This window comes from Ascaphus truei, unplaced genomic scaffold (genome assembly GCF_040206685.1).
Source record: "Ascaphus truei isolate aAscTru1 unplaced genomic scaffold, aAscTru1.hap1 HAP1_SCAFFOLD_3123, whole genome shotgun sequence".
Classification (NCBI taxonomy): Eukaryota; Metazoa; Chordata; class Amphibia; order Anura; family Ascaphidae; genus Ascaphus; species Ascaphus truei.
This window is the reverse complement of record NW_027456097.1, coordinates 3,047-25,506: the sequence shown is the minus strand read 5'-3', so window position 1 is coordinate 25,506 and position 22,460 is coordinate 3,047. Positions and strand designations below refer to the sequence as shown.

Sequence of the window (22,460 nt, the reverse complement as noted above, 5' to 3'; positions counted from 1 at the left end):
CGACGCCTCCTCCTCCCCCCCACCCGACGCCTCCTCCTCCCCCCCACCCGACGCCTCCCCCCCACCCGAAGCCGCCTCCTCCCCCCCACCCGACGCCTCCTCCTCCCCCTCACCCGACGCCTCCTCCTCCCCCCCACCCGACGCCTCCTCCTCCCCCCCACCCGACGCCTCCTCCTCCCCCCCACCCGACGCCGCCTCCTCTCCCCCACCCGACGCCTCCTCCTCCCCCCACCCGACGCCGCCTCCTCTCCCCACCCGACGCCTCCTCTCCCCCCCGCCCGACGCCTCCTCCTCCCCCCCGCCCGACGCCTCCTCCTCCCCCCCACCCGACGCCTCCTCCCCCCCACCCGACGCCTCCTCCCCCCCACCGCCCGACACCTCCTCCTCCCCCGCGCCCGACGCCTCCTCCTCTCCCCCACCCGACGCCTCCTCCTCCCCCCCACCCGACGCCTCCTCCTCCCCCCCACCCGACGCCTCCTCCTCCCCCCCACCCGACGCCTCCTCCTCCCCCCCCACCCGACGCCTCCTCTTTCCCCCCACCCGACGCCTCCTCCTCCCCCCCACCCGACGCCTCCTCCTCCCCCGCGCCCGACGCCTCCCCCGCGCCCGACGCCTCCTCCTGCCCCCCCGCCCGACGCCTCCTCCTGCCCCCCCGCCCGACGCCTCCTCCTCCCCCCCGCCCGACGCCTCCTCCTCTCCCCCACCCGACGCCTCCTCCTCCCCCCCACCCGACGCCTCCTCCTCCCCCCCACCCGACGCCTCCTCCTCCCCCCCACCCGACGCCTCCTCCTCCCCCCCCACCCGACGCCTCCTCTTTCCCCCCACCCGACGCCTCCTCCTCCCCCCCACCCGACGCCTCCTCCTCCCCCGCGCCCGACGCCTCCCCCGCGCCCGACGCCTCCTCCTGCCCCCCCGCCCGACGCCTCCTCCTGCCCCCCCGCCCGACGCCTCCTCCTGCCCCCCCGCCCGACGCCTCCTCCTGCCCCCCCGCCCGACGCCTCCTCCTCCCCCGCGCCCGACGCCTCCTCCTCCCCGCGCCCGACGCCTCCTCCTGCCCCCCCGCCCGACGCCTCCTCCTGCCCCCCGCCCGACGCCTCCTCCTGCCCCCCGCCCGACGCCTCCTCCTGCCCCCCCGCCCGCCGCCTCCTCCTCCCCCCCACCCCACCTTTTCCCTTTCCCCCCGCCCCGACGCCTCCTCCTCCCCCCCGCCCCACCTTTTCCCTTTCCCCCCGCCCCGACGCCTCACACTTCCTTTCTCCTCCGGGCACAGATTTGAACTCCTTCCAGCAGACGTCTAAATGGATTGACGATGTGCGGACAGAGAGAGGAAGTGATGTCATCATCATGCTGGTGGGGAATAAAACGGACCTGGCAGATAAAAGGTAACCACAGGAGCCGCACGGTTACGCCGGGGAGTCGTGACGTAACCAGCCAGGTCTGTGCACCAGAACAGCAGCAAGAAACGCAACGCGTTTCTCACCGGCCCCTCGCTGCCCCCGCGGCCCCTCGCTGCCCCCCGCCGCTTCAGTTTCCCTTGGGAACCAAGTGCGCTAACTTCTCTCCGGGTGATGTTGATTTGGCAGTGCTGGTAATAAGGCACTGCAGGAGTGTGGTTACTGTTCGTTATCCGTTGTGGGGAATAATCCGAGCCCCGCCTTAATCTCCCTGTCTGCCCCATCGCTCCGTTATTTTTTCCTACGCTTGTTATCCATCATTTCATTCTCCTTATTTTCCACAACAGCTTTGAAATGATGGCGGTGTGCGAGTGCACGTCTGTGCTCACAATAGTGTGTGTGTGTGTGTGTGTGTGTACGTCTGTGCTCACAATAGTGTGTGTGTGTGTGCATGTCTGTGCTCACAATAGTGTGTGCGTGTGTGTGTGCGCGTGTGTGTGTGTGTGTGTGTGTGCGAGTGCACGTCTGTGCTCACAATAGTGTGTGTGTGTGTGTGTGTACGTCTGTGCTCACAATAGTGTGTGTGTGTGTGCATGTCTGTGCTCACAATAGTGTGTGTGTGTGTACGTCTGTGCTCACAATAGTGTGTGTGTGTGTGTGCATGTCTGTGCTCACAATAGTGTGTGTGTGTGTGTGTACGTCTGTGCTCACAATAGTGTGTGTGTGTGTGTGTGCATGTCTGTGCTCACAATAGTGTGTGTGTGCGAGTGCATGTCTGTGCTCACAAGTGCGTGTGCCGGGGTATGCCAGTGCCTGCATGCTTGCAGTTGTGGGAGTGCATGTCTACGTGTGGGTGGCAGTGTGTGACAGTGCGCGTGGATAGGGGTACGTGTGAATTTGTGTAAGTGCGTCAACCCAGCAGTGTCAGTGTTTGCTGAGATTATAGTCCGCGTGATGGCGCTTGCGCGCGACGTGAACAACCGGCAGAATCCTATGAGGCCGTCCCTAGTGCTAGCACTCATGGAGCGCGATGGCGCGGCAGCGTGGTGAAAAGACAAAGAAATTTTGTCTTTTCAAGCGACTGCCGCGTCACGTGACTTTTCTGAACCAATGAGAGTGAAGCAACAGAAAAGCACATTTTCCAGACGGGTGATGTTACACATAGGAACCATTGTTTTATTGCTGGATTGTGCCTGTGGGGAAGCAAAGGGAAGCGACAATATTATCTGCTCCTTGTCAGTAACAGGAAGGAAGCTTCGGAGGGGGAAACCTGAAGAAGTGCGGAGGTAAAAAGGAAGTGTGTTCGTTAACCAATTTCCCCAAGAGAACACATCCTCAATGGTTTATATTCCCCAAAAAGTGGGGTAACCAACTGCCCCGTGTGTAAACTCTTCCTAGCTATATCATGTTTAGATTGGACTATACCAGCTCGAGCACCCCAAAATGTAATCCCCAGAGCACCCCAAAATGTAATCCCAGAGCACCCCAACATGTAATCCCAGAGCACCCCAAAATGTAATCCCCAGAGAGTCGTTTTTGTGGAAAGGTCCCAACTAATTAGATGAAGGCAGCAAAACAAGGTTATTATTACCCTACACCGAGGAATATATATATATCTAACTATCTCACACACACACGTCATGGCCACGCCTACACGTCACAGCACGGCCACGCCTGCACGTCACAGCACGGCCACGCCTACACGTCACAGCACGGCCACGCCTTCCCATCACGCGGGTCATCTCTGATCGTGCATAAATCACTTGAGCAGCGCGCACTATAATCTCAGCCCTGGAGGCGCCTCGTGCAGTCGCACACCGCGCCGCATTACTGCTTATCTCTTCAGTTTGTATTCTGCATTCTTCCTTCCCTCCCCCACCTTTCTCGCCCCGCCTCCCCCCTCTCCTTTCTCGCCTCCCTCCCTCCCCTCCTCCTTTCTCGCCTCCCTCCCCCTATCTCCTTTCTCGCCTCCCTTCCCCCCCTCTCCTTTCTCGCCTCCCTTCCCCCCCTCTCCTTTCTCGCCTCCCTTCCCCCCCTCTCTTTTCTCGCCTCCCTCCCCCTCTCCTTTCTCGCCTCCCTCCCTCCCCTCCTCTCCTTTCTCGCCTCCCTTCCCCCCCTCTCCTTTCTCGCCTCCCTTCCCCCCCTCTCCTTTCTCGCCTCCCTTCCCCCCTCTCCTTTCTCGCCTCCCTTCCCCCCCTCTCCTTTCTCGCCTCCCTTCCCCCCCTCTCCTTTCTCGCCTCCCTTCCCCCCTCTCCTTTCTCGCCTCCCTCCCCCTCTCTCCTTTCTCGCCTCCCTCCCCCCTCTCTCCTTTCTCGCCTCCCTCCCCCTCTCTCCTTTCTCGCTCCGCCTCCCTCCTCCCTTCTTTCTCGCTCCGACTCCCTCCTCCCTTCTTTCTCGCCCCGCCTCCCTCCCTCCCCCTCTCCTTTCTCGCCTCCCCCCCTCTCCTTTCTCGCCTCCCTCCCCCTCCCTCCCCTCTCCCCCCTCTCCTTTCTCGCCCCGCCTCCCCCCCTTCCCCCCCTCCCTCCCCTGACCTTTCAGTCCCTCACAGTTTTTCATTTGTTTTGCTCTGCGTTTTCTTTGCGTTCATTTGGTTTTGTTCCGTTGCGGCAGACAGGTTTCTGTACACGAGAGGCACCTCGGGGACTGAATGTCTTGTATATTGAAACGAGTGCTAAAGCAGGATGTAATGTCACACAGGTACGTCGCTCTGTCACCTCACGTGTCACTAGCGCCCCCACGTTCAGATAAATAACAGGTGGTGACCAGCAGCGCCAATCTGTGGGCACAGAGGAGTGAGGATATTCCTCTGAGATATTCAGGGCCATGTTTGCTAAATGCTGCTATTTCATAATACACGTAGTGAACGAACAGTAAGTTATCATCCATACCAGAAAGTGTCTTCTGAAAACGCACTGCTTAATAAATAAATGCCGTCTTATATATTTTATAACTGGAGTTTTGCTTTTCTGCATCTGTAAATAATGAAAGTGCTGTATACTGAGAGGCTGCTGTATACTGAGAGGCTGCTGTATACTGAGAGGCTGCTGTATACTGAGAGGCTGCTGTATACTGAGAGGCTGCTGTATACTGAGAGGCTGCTGTATACTGAGAGGCTGCTGTATACTGAGAGGCTGCTGTATACTGAGAGGCTGCTGTATACTGAGAGGCTGCTGTATACTGAGACCACCTTCTTCTTCTTTCTTTTCTGCTGGAATGTGTCCCTTATTGGAGTCTAACTTCTGTCTTTTCTCTCTCCCTCCCTTGTCTCTCTCCCTCCCTTGTCTCTCTCCCTCCCTTGTCTCTTCCTCCCTTGTCTCTCTTCCTCCCTTGTCTCTCTCCCTCCCTTGTCTCTCTCCCTCCCTTGTCTCTTCCTCCCTTGTCTCTCTCCCTCCCTTGTCTCTCTCCCTCCCTTGTCTCTCTCCCTCCCTTGTCTCTCTCCCTCCCTTGTCTCTCCCTCCACCCAGACAAATCAGCACTGAGGAGGGGGAGCAGAGAGCCAAGGAGCTGTGCGTCATGTTCATTGAGACCAGCGCTAAGACTGGCTACAACGTTAAGCAGGTAGTGTCCCCGTCCTGTGTCCCCAGAGCCGGACAGCTGGACCTCCTGCAGATATCAGGGGATGAGCTGGGCCAGTGACCTATCAGACCCACTGTGTCACATGTATTCATGTCTCGTGTGTTGGTCACATCGGGAAAGGTCACTTCTGTGTCAGCACCGTAAAGGCCCCGCTGAGTGACCCCTTGGTGATTGCTTGTGTTGGTTGCCCCGTCCCTGCTGTAATACATATATCTTAGGCTTCCTCTCTCCCCGTCCTTCCATGAGGGCGCATGACATGACGGATATGCTCCTCCCTTCTGAAGGTAGCTCACAGAAGTCTGACCTAATTGAGGCATTAGAAGCCTTTCCTATACTGGAGACTGGTCAGTTGTGCAGAGTGTATGGACAGTTGGAATCACAACTCAATCAACATCCGAGAGTTGAGAGCTGTATTCAGAGGACTTGTGACCTTGCCCCATCTTCTGAAGGGTCTGCCAGTCAAAATACCTTCAGACGACCATGTTACAGCAGTCTCTTTAAGCATTGAAGACAATAATGGCAGTACATATTGCAGGAGTGGAGAATACCCAAGCAGACTTTCTAAGTCGAAACATCATAGACCCGGGAGAGTGTCCACTAACTCAGAGGATTTTTCAACAGATCATTTGCAAATTGGGTCAGCTATCAATAGATCTTACGGCATGGTCACAACACCAAGTGTCATCTCCTTTTTTGAGTTGCAAGGATCATGGTACAGCAGGAGTGCGGGGTGCTCTATCCATGGATCATGGTACAGCAGGAGTGCGGGGTGCTCTATCCATGGATCATGGTACAGCAGGAGTGCGGGGTGCTCTATCCAAGGATCACGGTACAGCAGGAGTGCGGGGTGCTCTATCCAAGGATCACGGTACAGCAGGAGTGCGGGGTGCTCTATCCAAGGATCACGGTACAGCAGGAGTGCGGGATGCGCTATCCAAGGATCACGGTACAGCAGGAGTGCGGGATGCTCTATCCAAGGATCACGGTACAGCAGGAGTGCGGGGTGCTCTCTCCAAGGATCACGGTACTGCAGGAGTGCGGGATGCTCTATCCATGGATCACGGTACAGCAGGAGTGCGGGGTGCTCTATCCAAGGATCACGGTACAGCAGGAGTGCGGGGTGCTCTATCCAAGGATCACGGTACAGCAGGAGTGCGGGGTGCTCTATCCAAGGATCACGGTACAGCAGGAGTGCGGGGTGCTCTATCCAAGGATCACGGTACAGCAGGAGTGCGGGATGCTCTATCCAAGGATCACGGTACAGCAGGAGTGCGGGGTGCTCTATCCAAGGATCATGGTACAGCAGGAGTGCGGGATGCTCTATCCAAGGATCACGGTACAGCAGGAGTGCGGGATGCTCTATCCAAGGATCACGGTACAGCGGGAGTGCGGGTGCTCTATCCAAGGATCACGGTACAGCGGGAGTGCGGGATGCTCCATCCAAGGATCACGGTACAGCAGGAGTGCGGGATGCTCTATCCAAGGATCACGGTACAGCAGGAATGCGGGGTGCTCTATCCAAGGATCACGGTACAGCGGGAGTGCGGGGTGCTCTATCCAAGGATCACGGTACAGCAGGAGTGCGGGGTGCTCTATCCAAGGATCACGGTACAGCAGGAGTGCGGGGTGCTGTATCCAAGGATCACGGTACAGCAGGAGTGCGGGGTGCTCTATCCAAGGATCATGGTACAGCAGGAGTGTGGGGTGCTCCATCCAAGGATCACGGTACAGCAGGAGTGCGGGGTGCTCTATCCAAGGATCACGGTACAGCAGGAGTGCGGGGTGCTCCATCCAAGGATCACGGTACAGCAGGAGTGCGGGATGCGCTATCCAAGGATCACGGTACAGCAGGAGTGCGGGGTGCTCCATCCAAGGATCACGGTACAGCAGGAGTGCGGGGTGCTCTATCCAAGGATCACGGTACAGCAGGAGTGCGGGATGCGCTATCCAAGGATCACGGTACAGCAGGAGTGCGGGGTGCTCCATCCAAGGATCACGGTACAGCAGGAGTGCGGGATGCTCTATCCAAGGATCACGGTACAGCAGGAGTGCGGGGTGCTCTATCCAAGGATCACGGTACAGCAGGAGTGCGGGGTGCTCTATCCAAGGATCACGGTACAGCAGGAGTGCGGGGTGCTCTATCCAAGGATCACGGTACAGCAGGAGTGCGGGGTGCTCTATCCAAGGATCACGGTACAGCAGGAGTGCGGGGTGCTCTATCCAAGGATCACGGTACAGCAGGAGTGCGGGGTGCTCTATCCAAGGATCACGGTACAGCAGGAGTGTGCGGGGTGCTCCATCCAAGGATCACGGTACAGCAGGAGTGCGGGGTGCTCTATCCAAGGATCACGGTACAGCAGGAGTGGGGGATGCGCTATCCAAGGATCACGGTACAGCAGGAGTGCGGGATGCTCTCTCCAAGGATCACGGTACAGCAGGAGTGCGGGGTGCTCTATCCATGGATCACGGTACAGCAGGAGTGCGGGGTGCTCTATCCATGGATCACGGTACAGCAGGAGTGCGGGATGCTCTATCCAAGGATCACGGTACAGCAGGAGTGCGGGATGCGCTATCCAAGGATCACGGTACAGCAGGAGTGCGGGGTGCTCTATCCAAGGATCACGGTACAGCAGGAGTGCGGGATGCGCTATCCAAGGATCACGGTACAGCAGGAGTGCGGGATGCTCTCTCCAAGGATCACGGTACAGCAGGAGTGCGGGATGCTCTCTCCAAGGATCACGGTACAGCGGGAGTGCGGGGTGCTCTATCCAAGGATCACGGTACAGCGGGAGTGCGGGGTGCTCTATCCAAGGATCACGGTACAGCAGGAGTGCGGGATGCTCTATCCAAGGATCACGGTACAGCGGGAGTGCGGGGTGCTCTATCCAAGGATCACGGTACAGCAGGAGTGCGGGGTGCTCTATCCAAGGATCACGGTACAGCAGGAGTGCGGGGTGCTCTATCCAAGGATCACGGTACAGCAGGAGTGCGGGGTGCTCCATCCAAGGATCACGGTACAGCAGGAGTGCGGGATGCTCTATCCAAGGATCACGGTACAGCAGGAGTGCGGGATGCTCCATCCAAGGATCACGGTACAGCAGGAGTGCGGGGTGCTCTATCCAAGGATCACGGTACAGCGGGAGTGCGGGGTGCTCTATCCAAGGATCACGGTACAGCGGGAGTGCGGGATGCTCTATCCAAGGATCACGGTACAGCGGGAGTGCGGGATGCTCTATCCAAGGATCACGGTACAGCAGGAGTGCGGGGTGCTCTATCCAAGGATCACGGTACAGCAGGAGTGCGGGGTGCTCTATCCAAGGATCACGGTACAGCAGGAGTGCGGGATGCTCCATCCAAGGATCACGGTACAGCAGGAGTGCGGGATGCTCTATCCAAGGATCACGGTACAGCGGGAGTGCGGGGTGCTCTATCCAAGGATCACGGTACAGCGGGAGTGCGGGGTGCTCTATCCAAGGATCACGGTACAGCGGGAGTGCGGGATGCTCTATCCAAGGATCACGGTACAGCAGGAGTGCGGGGTGCTCTATCCAAGGATCACGGTACAGCAGGAGTGCGGGGTGCTCTATCCAAGGATCACGGTACAGCAGGAGTGCGGGATGCTCCATCCAAGGATCACGGTACAGCAGGAGTGCGGGATGCTCTATCCAAGGATCACGGTACAGCGGGAGTGCGGGGTGCTCTATCCAAGGATCACGGTACAGCGGGAGTGCGGGGTGCTCTATCCAAGGATCACGGTACAGCGGGAGTGCGGGGTGCTCTATCCAAGGATCACTGCTACAGCAGGAGTGCGGGGTGCTCTATCCAAGGATCACTGCTACAGCAGGAGTGCGGGGTGCTCTATCCAAGGATCACGGTACAGCAGGAGTGCGGGATGCTCTATCCAAGGATCACGGTACAGCAGGAGTGCGGGGTGCTCTATCCAAGGATCACGGTACAGCAGGAGTGCGGGGTGCTCTATCCAAGGATCACGGTACAGCAGGAGTGCGGGATGCTCTATCCAAGGATCACGGTACAGCGGGAGTGCGGGATGCTCCATCCAAGGATCACGGTACAGCAGGAGTGCGGGATGCTCTATCCAAGGATCACGGTACAGCAGGAGTGCGGGGTGCTCTATCCAAGGATCACGGTACAGCAGGAGTGCGGGATGCTCTATCCAAGGATCACGGTACAGCAGGAGTGCGGGGTGCTCTATCCAAGGATCACGGTACAGCAGGAGTGCGGGGTGCGCTATCCAAGGATCACGGTACAGCAGGAGTGCGGGATGCTCTATCCAAGGATCACGGTACAGCAGGAGTGCGGGATGCTCTATCCAAGGATCACGGTACAGCAGGAGTGCGGGATGCTCTACCCAAGGATCACGGTACAGCAGGAGTGCGGGGTGCTCTATCCAAGGATCACGGTACAGCAGGAGTGCGGGGTGCTCTATCCAAGGATCACGGTACAGCAGGAGTGCGGGGTGCTCTATCCAAGGATCACGGTACAGCAGGAGTGCGGGATGCTCTACCCAAGGATCACGGTACAGCAGGAGTGCGGGGTGCTCTACCCAAGGATCACGGTACAGCAGGAGTGCGGGGTGCTCTATCCAAGGATCACGGTACAGCAGGAGTGCGGGGTGCTCTATCCAAGGATCACGGTACAGCAGGAGTGCGGGGTGCTCTATCCAAGGATCACGGTACAGCAGGAGTGCGGGGTGCTCTATCAAAGGATCACGGTACAGCAGGAGTGCGGGATGCTCTACCCAAGGATCACGGTACAGCAGGAGTGCGGGATGCTCTATCCAAGGATCACGGTACAGCAGGAGTGCGGGGTGCTCTATCCAAGGATCACGGTACAGCAGGAGTGCGGGGTGCTCTATCCAAGGATCACGGTACAGCAGGAGTGCGGGGTGCTCTATCCAAGGATCACGGTACAGCAGGAGTGCGGGGTGCTCTATCCAAGGATCACGGTACAGCAGGAGTGCGGGGTGCGCTATCCAAGGATCACGGTACAGCAGGAGTGCGGGGTGCTCTATCCAAGGATCACGGTACAGCAGGAGTGCGGGATGCTCTACCCAAGGATCACGGTACAGCAGGAGTGCGGGGTGCTCTATCCAAGGATCACGGTACAGCAGGAGTGCGGGGTGCTCTATCCAAGGATCACGGTACAGCAGGAGTGCGGGGTGCTCTATCCAAGGATCACGGTACAGCAGGAGTGCGGGATGCTCTATCCAAGGATCACGGTACAGCAGGAGTGCGGGATGCTCCATCCAAGGATCACGGTACAGCAGGAGTGCGGGGTGCTCTATCCAAGGATCACGGTACAGCAGGAGTGCGGGGTGCTCTATCCAAGGATCACGGTACAGCAGGAGTGCGGGGTGCGCTATCCAAGGATCACGGTACAGCAGGAGTGCGGGGTGCTCTATCCAAGGATCACGGTACAGCAGGAGTGCGGGGGTGCTCTATCCAAGGATCACGGTACAGCAGGAGTGCGGGGTGCGCTATCCAAGGATCACGGTACAGCAGGAGTGCGGGGTGCTCTATCCAAGGATCACGGTACAGCAGGAGTGCGGGGTGCTCCATCCAAGGATCACGGTACAGCAGGAGTGCGGGATGCTCTATCCAAGGATCACGGTACAGCAGGAGTGCGGGATGCTCTATCCAAGGATCACGGTACAGCAGGAGTGCGGGATGCGCTATCCAAGGATCACGGTACAGCAGGAGTGCGGGATGCTCTATCCAAGGATCACGGTACAGCAGGAGTGCGGGATGCTCTATCCAAGGATCACGGTACAGCAGGAGTGCGGGATGCTCTATCCAAGGATCACGGTACAGCAGGAGTGCGGGGTGCTCTATCCAAGGATCACGGTACAGCAGGAGTGTGGGTGCTCTATCCAAGGATTGGAATTTCTCTTTGGTTCCCCTAATCCAGACAAATCTGCAATAATCGGGCTCCACGGCACACATGCGTTGATCATAGCAGCGCTACGGCAGAGAAGGACCTGGTTCATGGATGTGAAAGAACTTCTACCCAAGGTCCAGTCAATCATCCAAATAGAAGCATTCTTCACTTCACAGTTTGGAGACTGAGAGGGACATTTTGAGTCGCCGGGGCTTCCCCTCTTCTGTAGCGAATACACAAATCGGCGCCAGAAGATCCGCAACTTCACAGGTTTATTTCAGAATATGGAAAATTTGAAGTAGCTTTTCTAACAATCTCCGTGGATTGCAGACATCCTGAATCCCCTCCGGGAAGCGTTGGATAAAGGCGACTTATCATTAAAGATCCAAATAGCGACACTGCGTTTTCCGTCAGGTTTATCTCGCTGAATATGGATACACCCGGCAGTTCTTTCATGCCACAAGCAAACTCTGACCCACGTACAGCAGCCCACGTACAGCGGCCCACGTACACCATGGGAAGTGAATATGGTACAAGCAGCGCCTTTTAGACCCGTTGGAATCGGTTTCTTTCACGGGGTTAACATTGGAAAGCGTGTTCCGGCTGTAATCACATCAGTTAGAAGAGTGAGGGACATTGGAGCCATATCTTGTGACCCACTTTTTTGTATGTTACATCAGACCAGGGTTTTCCTTGGGACGTTGCCACAATTCCATTGCAAAATAGTCTCCTCATTTCACATCAATCCAATAAATAGCGGTTCCATTGTTTTGTCCAAATGCCGGGAGTCCAAGAAGAGTTGGGCGCAGTTGGGGGTCTTAGGGTATACATTAATATAGATAAATCGGCTTCCAAGACAATGTATGTATGTCTTTATATAGCGCCATTAATGTACACAGCACTTCACAGCGGTAATACACGCGACAATCCTATAAATAACAAATAATACAAATAAGAGATCATGGGAATAAGTGCTTCAGACTTAATTAACATTTAGGAAGAGGAGTCCCTGCTCAGAACTGCAAAGCTGCGACATGGTCATCCTTGGATGTGTTTATAAGACGCACAGATTTCAGCATCAGCTGCCTCTGGGAAGAAGGTTCTCCAGGCAGCCGTATCACTATAATTCGCACAATGAGGACACCCGTGGACCGACACCCGTGGACCGACGCCCGAGGAGACGACCTGCCATTGTTCCTATCTCTTTGGAGTCGCCGCTATTCGCTACGTGTAAAGGTTAGCAGTGCTACCGGCAGAGGGTGAAGCGTCCTGTGGTGATGGCCAACCGGCTATGCTCTACCACACGGATCTCACAAGAAGTGCTCCACGGCACAAAGAGAAAGCCGTGGTACCGGTGCTATTCAGTGGAGGAGATTTGTCCCGGACTTCCTGGATTAGTAGGTGGTTGGGCTAAACCTGTGCTGCATAGTGTTTTGCAATGGTGTCATTGGCGTTGTATGACCATATGTACCCAATATAAGGGGAAGACTGCCAATACTTAACATCCCTATGTACAGATCAGACTCGCTAAAGAGCAGTGGTACCGGCATGCAACCTGCCGATGAGGGCCGGCTGTGCACCTCACCGCCTTCGCCTATTGATAAGAGGAAGGTGTCTTATTATCTTTGTAAAAGATGATTCTCGGTAGTTACTGCAGCAGTGCTGTCAATAAGGACTTTGCATCATGTGGAATGATACGCAAAGCAAACAGGAAGATAAGCTAACGACACAAATACCTTTATTATACTTATTCTTTGCACACCGTCTCAAGGATGTGCCCGGAAATCCTGTGCTGGATTATGTCTGATCTTTTGGTATCAATGTTTGCCATTATTGGGAATAATTTGTGTTGCATGCATCATTTGCTAAATTGTCTCTTCGTTATGGTTCTTGTAGCCGATTCTTTGTTTCCGTATGATCTCTTACCTCCTCGTTCAGCACTTCTCTCTGAGCTGGAACCCGTCTCAGCCACGTTGTAATCTGTTTTGGTTACTCGGTTTGCCATGTAATCTGAGACTGGGTTTCGCCATCTTTTTCTCATCTTTGGGCAGAAATATTTCTGGCGTCCCCACGTACATACCCTGAGACGGTCCTTTGTTATAGGACTGAAATGTTGATGTTTCTCTTGGACTATAATATATATATTTTACCAAAGACTTGTGTGCTATATCGTCATTCCTTCAAACTTTGTGTGTGTGTGTGTGTGTGTGTGTGTGTGTGTGTATATAGGAATACACACACACACACACACACACACACACACACACACACACACACACACACACACACACACACACACACACACACACACACACACACACGATCGGCTGCATCCAATCCACGGCATACACAAAGGATAGGAGATGGATGGGGCACACGGATTTCCAAAATAAAGAGATTTATTAAAGCATACACAGCGTTTCAACCCCAAGGTCTTTGTCAAGTGCAAAAAGTGGACTGCATTGGACACGACCGGAACATCCACCCGTGTATACTCTACTCCACCCGTGTATACTCTACTCCACCCGTGTATACTCTACTCCACCCGTGTATACTCTACTCCACCCGTGTATACTCTACTCCACCCGTGTATACTCTACTCCACCCGTGTATACTCTACTCCACCCGTGTATACTCTACTCCACCCGTGTATACTCTACTCCACCCGTGTATACTCTACTCCACCCGTGTATACTCTACTCCACCCGTGTATACTCTACTCCACCCGTGTATACTCTACTCCACCCGTGTATACTCTACTCCACCCGTGTATACTCTACTCCACCCGTGTATACTCTACTCCACCCGTGTATACTCTCCTCCACCCGTGTATACTCTCCTCCACCCGTGTATTCTCTCCTCCACCCGTGTATTCTCTCCTCCACCCGTGTATTCTCTCCTCCACCCGTGTATACTCTACTCCACCCGTGTATACTCTACTCCACCCGTGTATACTCTACTCCACCCGTGTATACTCTACGAGCCGTGAGTAATGTGATTCTCATCTGAGAATCATATAACATTAATTATGCAGTGGGACTGATTCTTCAACTCACCAAGAGACTTGTGAGGTTTTTACTCTGTTGAGCACCGGATTTGGAAGCGTATGGTGCTTCAGGATTCTAAGTGCAAAAAGTGGCCACTTTTTGCACTTGACAAAGACCTCGGGGTTGAAACGCTGTGTATGCTTTAATAAATCTCTTTATTTTGGAAATCCGTGTGCCCCATCTCCTATCCTTTTTAGATGTACGACAGACCAGTCTCCAGTATAGATGGGGCTTGTAAAGCCTCGATTAGGTCAGAACTCTGTCCTACCTTCAGGTGGGACGAGCATATGCCTCATGTCATGCGCTGCTACGGGGGGACGGGGAGAGAATAACTTATCGCTAAGCTTTTCTATTTTAGCGTTCAGCAGTGTAGGAATGTGAGCCTCGGCACATTACCTGTTCTGTGTGTGTAATAGAAGGGGTACCGTACACTGCACGGATGTGAGAGTTACCAGGTTGCATGTTGTGTGTGTGTGTGTGTATTAGAAGGGGTACCGTACACTGCACGGATGTGAGAGTTACCAGGTTGCATGTTCTGTGTGTGTAATAGAAGGGGTACCGTACACTGCACGGATGTGAGAGTTACCAGGTTGCATGTTCTGTGTGTGTAATAGAAGGGGTACCGTACACTGCACGGATGTGAGAGTTACCAGGTTGCATGTTCTGCGTGTGTAATAGAAGGGGTACCGTACACTGCACGGATGTGAGAGTTACCAGGTTGCATGTTCTGCGTGTGTAATAGAAGGGGTACCGTACACTGCACGGATGTGAGAGTTACCAGGTTGCATGTTGTGTGTGTGTGTGTGTATTAGAAGGGGTACCGTACACTGCACGGATGTGAGAGTTACCAGGTTGCATGTTCTGTGTGTGTAATAGAAGGGGTACCGTACACTGCACGGATGTGAGAGTTACCAGGTTGCATGTTCTGTGTGTGTAATAGAAGGGGTACCGTACACTGCACGGATGTGAGAGTTACCAGGTTGCATGTTCTGCGTGTGTAATAGAAGGGGTACCGTACACTGCACGGATGTGAGAGTTACCAGGTTGCATGTTCTGCGTGTGTAATAGAAGGGGTACCGTACACTGCACGGATGTGAGAGTTACCAGGTTGCATGTATGCCTGTAACCTGTGTCCTTGCTCCACTTCTAGCTATTCCGACGCGTGGCTGCCGCTCTGCCTGGGATGGACAGCACACCCGAGAAGAGCAAAGAGGACAGTATCCTTTACCCATCGCTCTGGGGAAACGGGAGATTAAGGACAGGTTGGGGCCTAGAGATCACTTTGGGTAATAGGAAGCTGACACATGTGCACTCGGGTAGTTCCAGTAGGAGGGAGATGAGTTTGATGTCATTCTTCCCCTGAATCTCCACTCTGCGGGTAGCGTGACCAGCCAGGCCTGCGATAAGGAAAGGAAGGAAACTGGCAGCGCTGGGCAAAGCGGCAGAACTTTCCTCTTCCCCCAATAACAGAATGGGTAATGGGTCCTTCCCTCTGCTAAGCTAGGGAGGGGAAATGCTGGATCCTTCCCGCAAATAAGACCTCTCCTTTTGAATAGCATGTTTATACTACCTGCCGTTCCCACTCCAGTCCCGCAGTGTACCCTGCGGGAGGTACAAGCCGCCTGTTGTAGGTTGGGCAGAAGTGCTAGGAGACCAGAGCCAGCCGTGCCCGTCCCCAGGTGTGCAGCAGGGGGTGCATGGCGTCACAGCCCTATATGCAGAGTGTCAGCATTGCAGCTTATGAAGGGGCGTTTAGCGGAAGTACTCCATTGTAGAATGGATGCTCCGGTTACCCACCTCTTGCAGATTGTAGAATGGATGCACCGGTTACCCACCTCTTGCAGATTGTAGAATGGGTGCTCCGGTTACCCACCTCTTGCAGATTGTAGAATGGATGCACCGGTTACCCACCTCTTGCAGATTGTAGAATGGATGCTCCGGTTACCCACCTCTTGCAGATTGTAGAATGGATGCTCCGGTTACCCACCTCTTGCATATTGTAGAATGGATGCTCCGGTTACCCACCTCTTGCAGATTGTAGAATGGATGCACCGGTTACCCACCTCTTGCAGATTGTAGAATGGATGCACCGGTTACCCACCTCTTGCAGATTGTAGAATGGATGCACCGGTTACCCACCTCTTGCAGATTGTAGAATGGATGCTCCGGTTACCCACCTCTTGCAGATTGTAGAATGGATGCTCCGGTTACCCACCTCTTGCAGATTGTAGAATGGATGCTCCGGTTACCCACCTCTTGCAGATTGTAGAATGGATGCTCCGGTTACCCACCTCTTGCAGATTGTAGAATGGATGCTCCGGTTACCCACCTCTTGCAGATTGTAGAATGGATGCTCCGGTTAACCACCTCTTGCAGATTGTAGAATGGATGCTCCGGTTACCCACCTCTTGCAGATTGTAGAATGGATGCACCGGTTACCCACCTCTTGCAGATTGTAGAATGGATGCTCCGGTTACCCACCTCTTGCAGATTGTAGAATGGATGCTCCGGTTACCCACCTCTTGCAGATTGTAGAATGGATGCTCCGGTTACCCACCTCTTGCAGATTGTAGAATGGATGCACCGGTTACCCACCTCTTGCAGATTGTAGAATGGATGCACCGGTTACCCACCTCTTGCAGATTGTAGAATGGATGCACCGGTTACCCACCTCTTGCAGATTGTAGAATGGATGCACCGGTTACCCACCTCTTGCAGATTGTAGAATGGATGCACCGGTTACCCACCTCTTGCAGATTGTAGAATGGATGCACCGGTTACCCACCTCTTGCAGATTGTAGAATGGATGCACCGGTTACCCACCTCTTGCAGATTGTAGAATGGATGCACCGGTTACCCACCTCTTGCAGATTGTAGAATGGATGCACCGGTTACCCACCTCTTGCAGATTGTAGAATGGATGCACCGGTTACCCACCTCTTGCAGATTGTAGAATGGATGCTCCGGTTACCCACCTCTTGCAGATTGTAGAATGGATGCACCGGTTACCCACCTCTTGCAGATTGTAGAATGGATGCACCGGTTACCCACCTCTTGCAGATTGTAGAATGGATGCTCCGGTTACCCACCTCTTGCAGATTGTAGAATGGATGCACCGGTTACCCACCTCTTGCAGATTGTAGAATGGATGCACCGGTTACCCACCTCTTGCAGATTGTAGAATGGATGCTCCGGTTACCCACCTCTTGCAGATTGTAGAATGGATGCACCGGTTACCCACCTCTTGCAGATTGTAGAATGGATGCACCGGTTACCCACCTCTTGCAGATTGTAGAATGGATGCTCCGGTTACCCACCTCTTGCAGATTGTAGAATGGATGCTCCGGTTACCCACCTCTTGCAGATTGTAGAATGGATGCTCCGGTTACCCACCTCTTGCAGATCGCAGCCCGATTGTGCGGTTCAAGACGGCATTTCAAAAAGCGAAACGTCAAATTAAACAGTTTTGTGTTCCGTTTGGGGATTTGATTTTAGTTCTAGAAGTCCTGATAGATGAAACATTTGAGCCCATCTCGGGTGCAAGTCTGAGATTTACTGGTTAAGGCGGCATTTCTTGTAGCCATTACATCTGCAAGAAGAGTCGCAGATCCCAGCATTACGAGGAACCATTTTGTGAGAATTGTCCAGGATAAAGTTGTTCTCAGAACAAACCCACGTTACCTACCGAAGGTAGTCCCCAAGTGGCATCTACATCCAGATCTAGTGCTGCCATCTTTTTTTATCCCGATCCATCAGACTCCAAGAAATCATCTAGACCTTGTAAGACTGAGGATATATTTAAAGAGAAAACTATTTTAAAGTCTGAGGCCGTGGTCGCTCAAAGGGGGTCTCCCAGCCACGAAATATCTGATTTGCGTGGTGGATTGGTGGGCGTATTGTATGAAAGGCCTAAGCTGCGCTTATAGTGACAGCGACGCGACGTCGCGGCAAAACAAATGTATTGCTGCATTCGCGTGCGCTTATAGTAGAAGCGGAGCGACTGCTTGGTCGCGATTGCTGGAAGTCAATTTGATTTTTCCAGGGACCGCAGCGTGACGTCGCTGTCCCCCGCCACTGCCGTCCCCCGCCACTGCCGTCCCCCGGCACTGCCGTCCCCCGGCACTGCCGTCCCCCGGCACTGCCGTCCCCCGGCACTATAAGCGCGGCCTTACAAATTCCACAGGTTGTGAGAATTCCATTTGGAGCAGCGGCAACATTGCGTCTTTGCAAAGATCTTTTGAAAGACACAATCTGGTCTTCTGTATACATTCCCCAAAGCCCCGCACGCTGACAGCCACGCATCAGCCACGCATCAGCCACGCATCAGAAGAGGCAGGCTTTGTCCCAGGCCGTTATTCAGTAGGTGATGGGGAAATGATGTATAGACTTCCAGGCTTCTTTTATTTCATTCTTTGGTACTTCCCGGCCATGGATGGGGGAGAGGAAAGTGTAGGGATTATTCTTACTTATAGTCTTTCCTTGAACGCTTCATGGGAGTACTACTTCCCTCCCTGTCTTTGGTGTGGGGTATTTCGCTGTGTCTTTAGCTCGGGGAACCCCATAAGAGGCCAGTTAGGGAGTTTAAGCCTTTTATATAGGGCATGGGTTAAGGATTTGTTTCCGGTCCCACTCGGCTAAGGGAGGAAGGGGTTACCTTGTTTGTGTGGGGCTGGAGGAAAGAACACGATCGGTCATTGGTCTGCTTTCCACCTTTGCCTCCCCCCATCGAGGACCGGTCTCCGAGGCATGTATGGCAGGGGAAGATTGTATTGGGTATTCACGCTTAGTAGACTTGTGGGTGGACCAGCTCTGTTACTTTTGTCCTGAAGAGGGCAGTATCTAGTGGGTAGCAGCTGGTTAGCGTGGGGAGCCTGTCCCGGTCTGTGCAGCTCTCCTGTGCTCGGCCGTTTGTCTCCGGCACTTTCCTCTGCTTTCCTTCACCGTTCTCCTCTTCCAGTGATTGACATCAAGCTGGAGAAGCCTCCGGAACAGCCAGTGACCGAGAGCGGCTGCTCCTGCTAACGTTTAACAGGTTGCCTCGCGGTCAGCGCCGGACCTCCTGGCTGCAGTCCCAACACATCGGAAAGGACAGCGTCTCTATCTCTTAGATTCCCAGTGTGGATGCAGTGTGTGTGCTCCATCATCCAACAAGGAGGCACCTCCTCGTCTTACTCAAACTGCATGGTGTCGTGTACGGTGCGAGTGAGACTTGTACGGATGTATAGTTTATTTCTTGCACTGTGGGCACGCTGTCTGTGCCCTTTACATTGTCTCCATGTGACAAACTTTATTGGAAAGTTTCTGCTGACGTTCTTGTTTGTTTGCTGTGAATGCACCAGGGTGCCGCCATGTTCCAGGAAGCAGGGGTGCACCGCCTGGGCGCACCCTTCACGCCCATGAAGGGTCCTGTAGGAGCAGTGGGAAGCCTCAGACCCATTACAGCAGTGGGGCTCAAACTCGCTCCTCGTGGGCTGCCAACAGGCCAGGTATACAGGATATCCCAACTCATTTTGATTGAGCCACCTGTGCTGAAGACGGGATATCCTTAATAGCCGGCCCGCTCGTGGCCCATGAGGGGGCCGCGTTTGAGCCCCACTGCTGTAATGGGTCTGAGGCTTCCCACTGCAGGATTGAAGGGGTTACAGCTGTCGGGGAAAGCGCCTGTGCTCTGCCCTGAAGGAGTTCAGTATCGTTACCCACCTCCCCCTCCTTCCTGCCGTCTCCTGTTTAATATCCCGCTGACCGCTTTGCCCTGACCTCACGTGGTGTTTGACCGCTCTGCCCTGACCTCACGTGGTGTTTGACCGCTTTGCCCTGACCTCACGTGGCGTTTGCTTCCCGGGCCCAGGTTCCCTGCCTCCTTTGGCACCTCTTCCCTATCCTGTGACATCATGTCTCCAGATAAGTGACATTCAGAAGCAGCGGACACTCGCTTCATTTGGATATGCGTCTTCTAAACGCGTTCTTCACCATGTGTCACCGCCATGTCTCGGGGACAAGCCGCGGCTTCTCCCATGATGATGTCACCTCCACGGAAGCGTGTAAAAATGTACGGACTCTGCTCAATAAAATAAAGCGCCTCAAAATAAAAAATATAATCTTTTATTCCATACAAAAGAAAGATAAAAACACATCCATATAGAGGTGGTTTCGCTGTGAAACGCGTCATTCTCAAGGTCGGGCTTTATTGTATGGAATAAAATATTACATTTATAATGAGAAGTTATGCAGTCACACTTTTGCAGTATCGCTTGAATTTTGAGACGTTTCCGTGGAGGTGACGCGGCTTGTCCCTGAGGCGTGTCGGGGATACATGAGGAACGCGTTTGAGAAGTATATGCCATATAGGTGCTGTGCCGGTGTACATTCTGTTGGGACGCTGGCGAGAATTATGTTCTGTATACGGGCTCCTCTTATCCCATATTGAGTCTCTAGATAACTCTTCCTGCAGCACATTCCTGATATAGACGTAGCTGTAATTATAGGGTTAATCTCCGCCCTCCCCACGTGCGCTATCCTGGCCTATCACGTCACTGTCTTTTTATACACAGGTTGGTCCTGCACGCCAGACTGGAACCTCTGATCCCTCAGTCGTATCGTTATTGTAAAATAAATACATAAAAATATTGATAATGGTTTATTTAGTGTAAAATGTTCTCTCCACTTGAGTCCTCCTTGGATGTGTCTTATATTGCGTGTCTGTCCCATAGTCGCTCTCCGCAGCTGTTATCCAAGTAGGTGTGAATAATACGGAGTCGCTACTATATGAACACAGCTGTGAATCGCTCGAAATAAAACCTTCACCTGTCGCCTGTGCGCTCTCCTTTGTCTTGCTTTGTGCATTTTGGGAGGGGAGGGGTGAGAAGAGTAGGAGGGGGGATGATTGTGCATTGGGGGGGGGTTGGGTGAGAAGAGTAGGAGGGGGATGATTGTGCATTGGGGGGGTTGGGGTGAGAAGAGTAGGAGGGGGGATGATTGTGCATTGGGGGGGGGTTGGGGTGAGAAGAGTAGGAGGGGGGATGATTGTGCATTGGGGGGGTTGGGGTGAGAAGAGTAGGAGGGGGGATGATTGTGCATTGGGGGGGGGGTTGGGGTGAGAAGAGTAGGAGGGGGGATGATTGTGCATTGGGGGGGTTGGGGTGAGAAGAGTAGGAGGGGGGATGATTGTGCATTGGGGGGAGGAGGGGGGATGATTGTGCATTGGGGGGGGGGTTGGGGTGAGAAGAGTAGGAGGGGGTATGATTGTGCATTGGGGGGTTGGGGTGAGAAGAGTAGGAGGGGGGATGATTGTGCATGGCGGGGGGATGATTGTGCATTGGGGGGGGTTGGGGTGAGAAGAGTAGGAGGGGGTATGATTGTGCATGGGGGGGGGGGTTGGGGGTGAGAAGAGTAGGAGGGGGGATGATTGTGCATGGCGGGGGGGAGATTTTGCGGTTACTAGTTTTTGGGAGCACATGGGAGTGTAATTGGCTTCAGGACCTCAGTCTGCAGACACATGAACCAACAGAATGGGAAATAAAAATGTCATAAACACAGTCTGAGTAATCCTGTCACTGCCCCCCCCACCTTGTCACTGCCGTCACTGCCCCCCTTACCCCTGCCGTCACTGCCCCCCCTACCCCTGCCGTCACGGATGCGCCCCCTCCCCCCCGCCGTCATGCACACACCCCCCCCACCCTTAACGTTACGGACACACCCCCCACCACCACCACCCTTGCCGTCATGGACACCCCCCCACACCGTTTCTGCTCCCCTGCCCCCACCACAAAACCTACACCACCTCCCTCCACTGACACACGGGGGGAGTGGGTGCTTCTGACTCCACAGAATGCAAGCTCTTGGGAGCAGGGTCAATTCCCCGCTCCGGGAATGAATAATCTGCTTCTCATATACTGGCGGGGGCGGTGCTTCAAATGTACTAACCAATCACAAGCCCGGAAAGGTCATTGAGACGCCATCGGGGAGCTGCGGATTAGACACTGATAATGAGACCACCCTTCTCTCCCCCCCTTCTCTCCTCCCCCCCCATCTCTCCCCCCCCCTTCTCTCCTCCCCCCTTCTCTCCTCCCCCACTTCTATCCCCCCCCCACTTCTATCCTCCTCCCCCACTTCTATCCTCCTCCCCCCTACTTCTATCCTCCCCCCCACTTCTTATCCTCCTCCCCCCACTTCTATCCTCCCCCCCACTTCTATCCTCCTCCCCCACTTCTATCCTCCCCCCTACTTCTATCCTCCCCCCACTTCTATCCTCCCCCCCACTTCTATCCTCCTCCCCCCCCCACTTCTATCCTCCTCACCCCCACTTCTATCCGCCTCCCCCACCCACTTCTATCCTCCCCCCACTTCTATCCTCTTCCCCCACTTCTATCCTCTTCCCCCCACTTCTATCCTCCTCCCCCCCCACTTCTATCCTCCTCCCCCTCACTTCTATCCTCCTCCTCCCCCCCACTTCTATCCTCCTCCTCCCCCCCACTTCTATCCTCCTCCTCCCCCCCACTTCTATCCTCCCCCCCCCCCACTTCTATCCTCCTCCTCCCCCCCACTT

The 22,460-nt window shown here is 54.5% G+C and overlaps 1 protein-coding gene across 1 annotated transcript; it reads left to right on the top strand.

Moving 5' to 3' along the window:
• Nucleotides 1-1,270: 1,270 nt before the first annotated feature.
• On the top strand, nucleotides 1,271-20,731 carry LOC142483268 (ras-related protein Rab-6A-like; the record flags this gene model as incomplete). The annotated part of the gene is made up of 4 exons (XM_075583335.1): nucleotides 1,271-1,382; nucleotides 4,859-4,952; nucleotides 15,066-15,132; nucleotides 18,873-20,731. Coding segments are annotated over 4 exons (338 nt in total), but the record flags the coding sequence as incomplete, so codon positions are not given.
• Nucleotides 20,732-22,460: the final 1,729 nt, after the last annotated feature.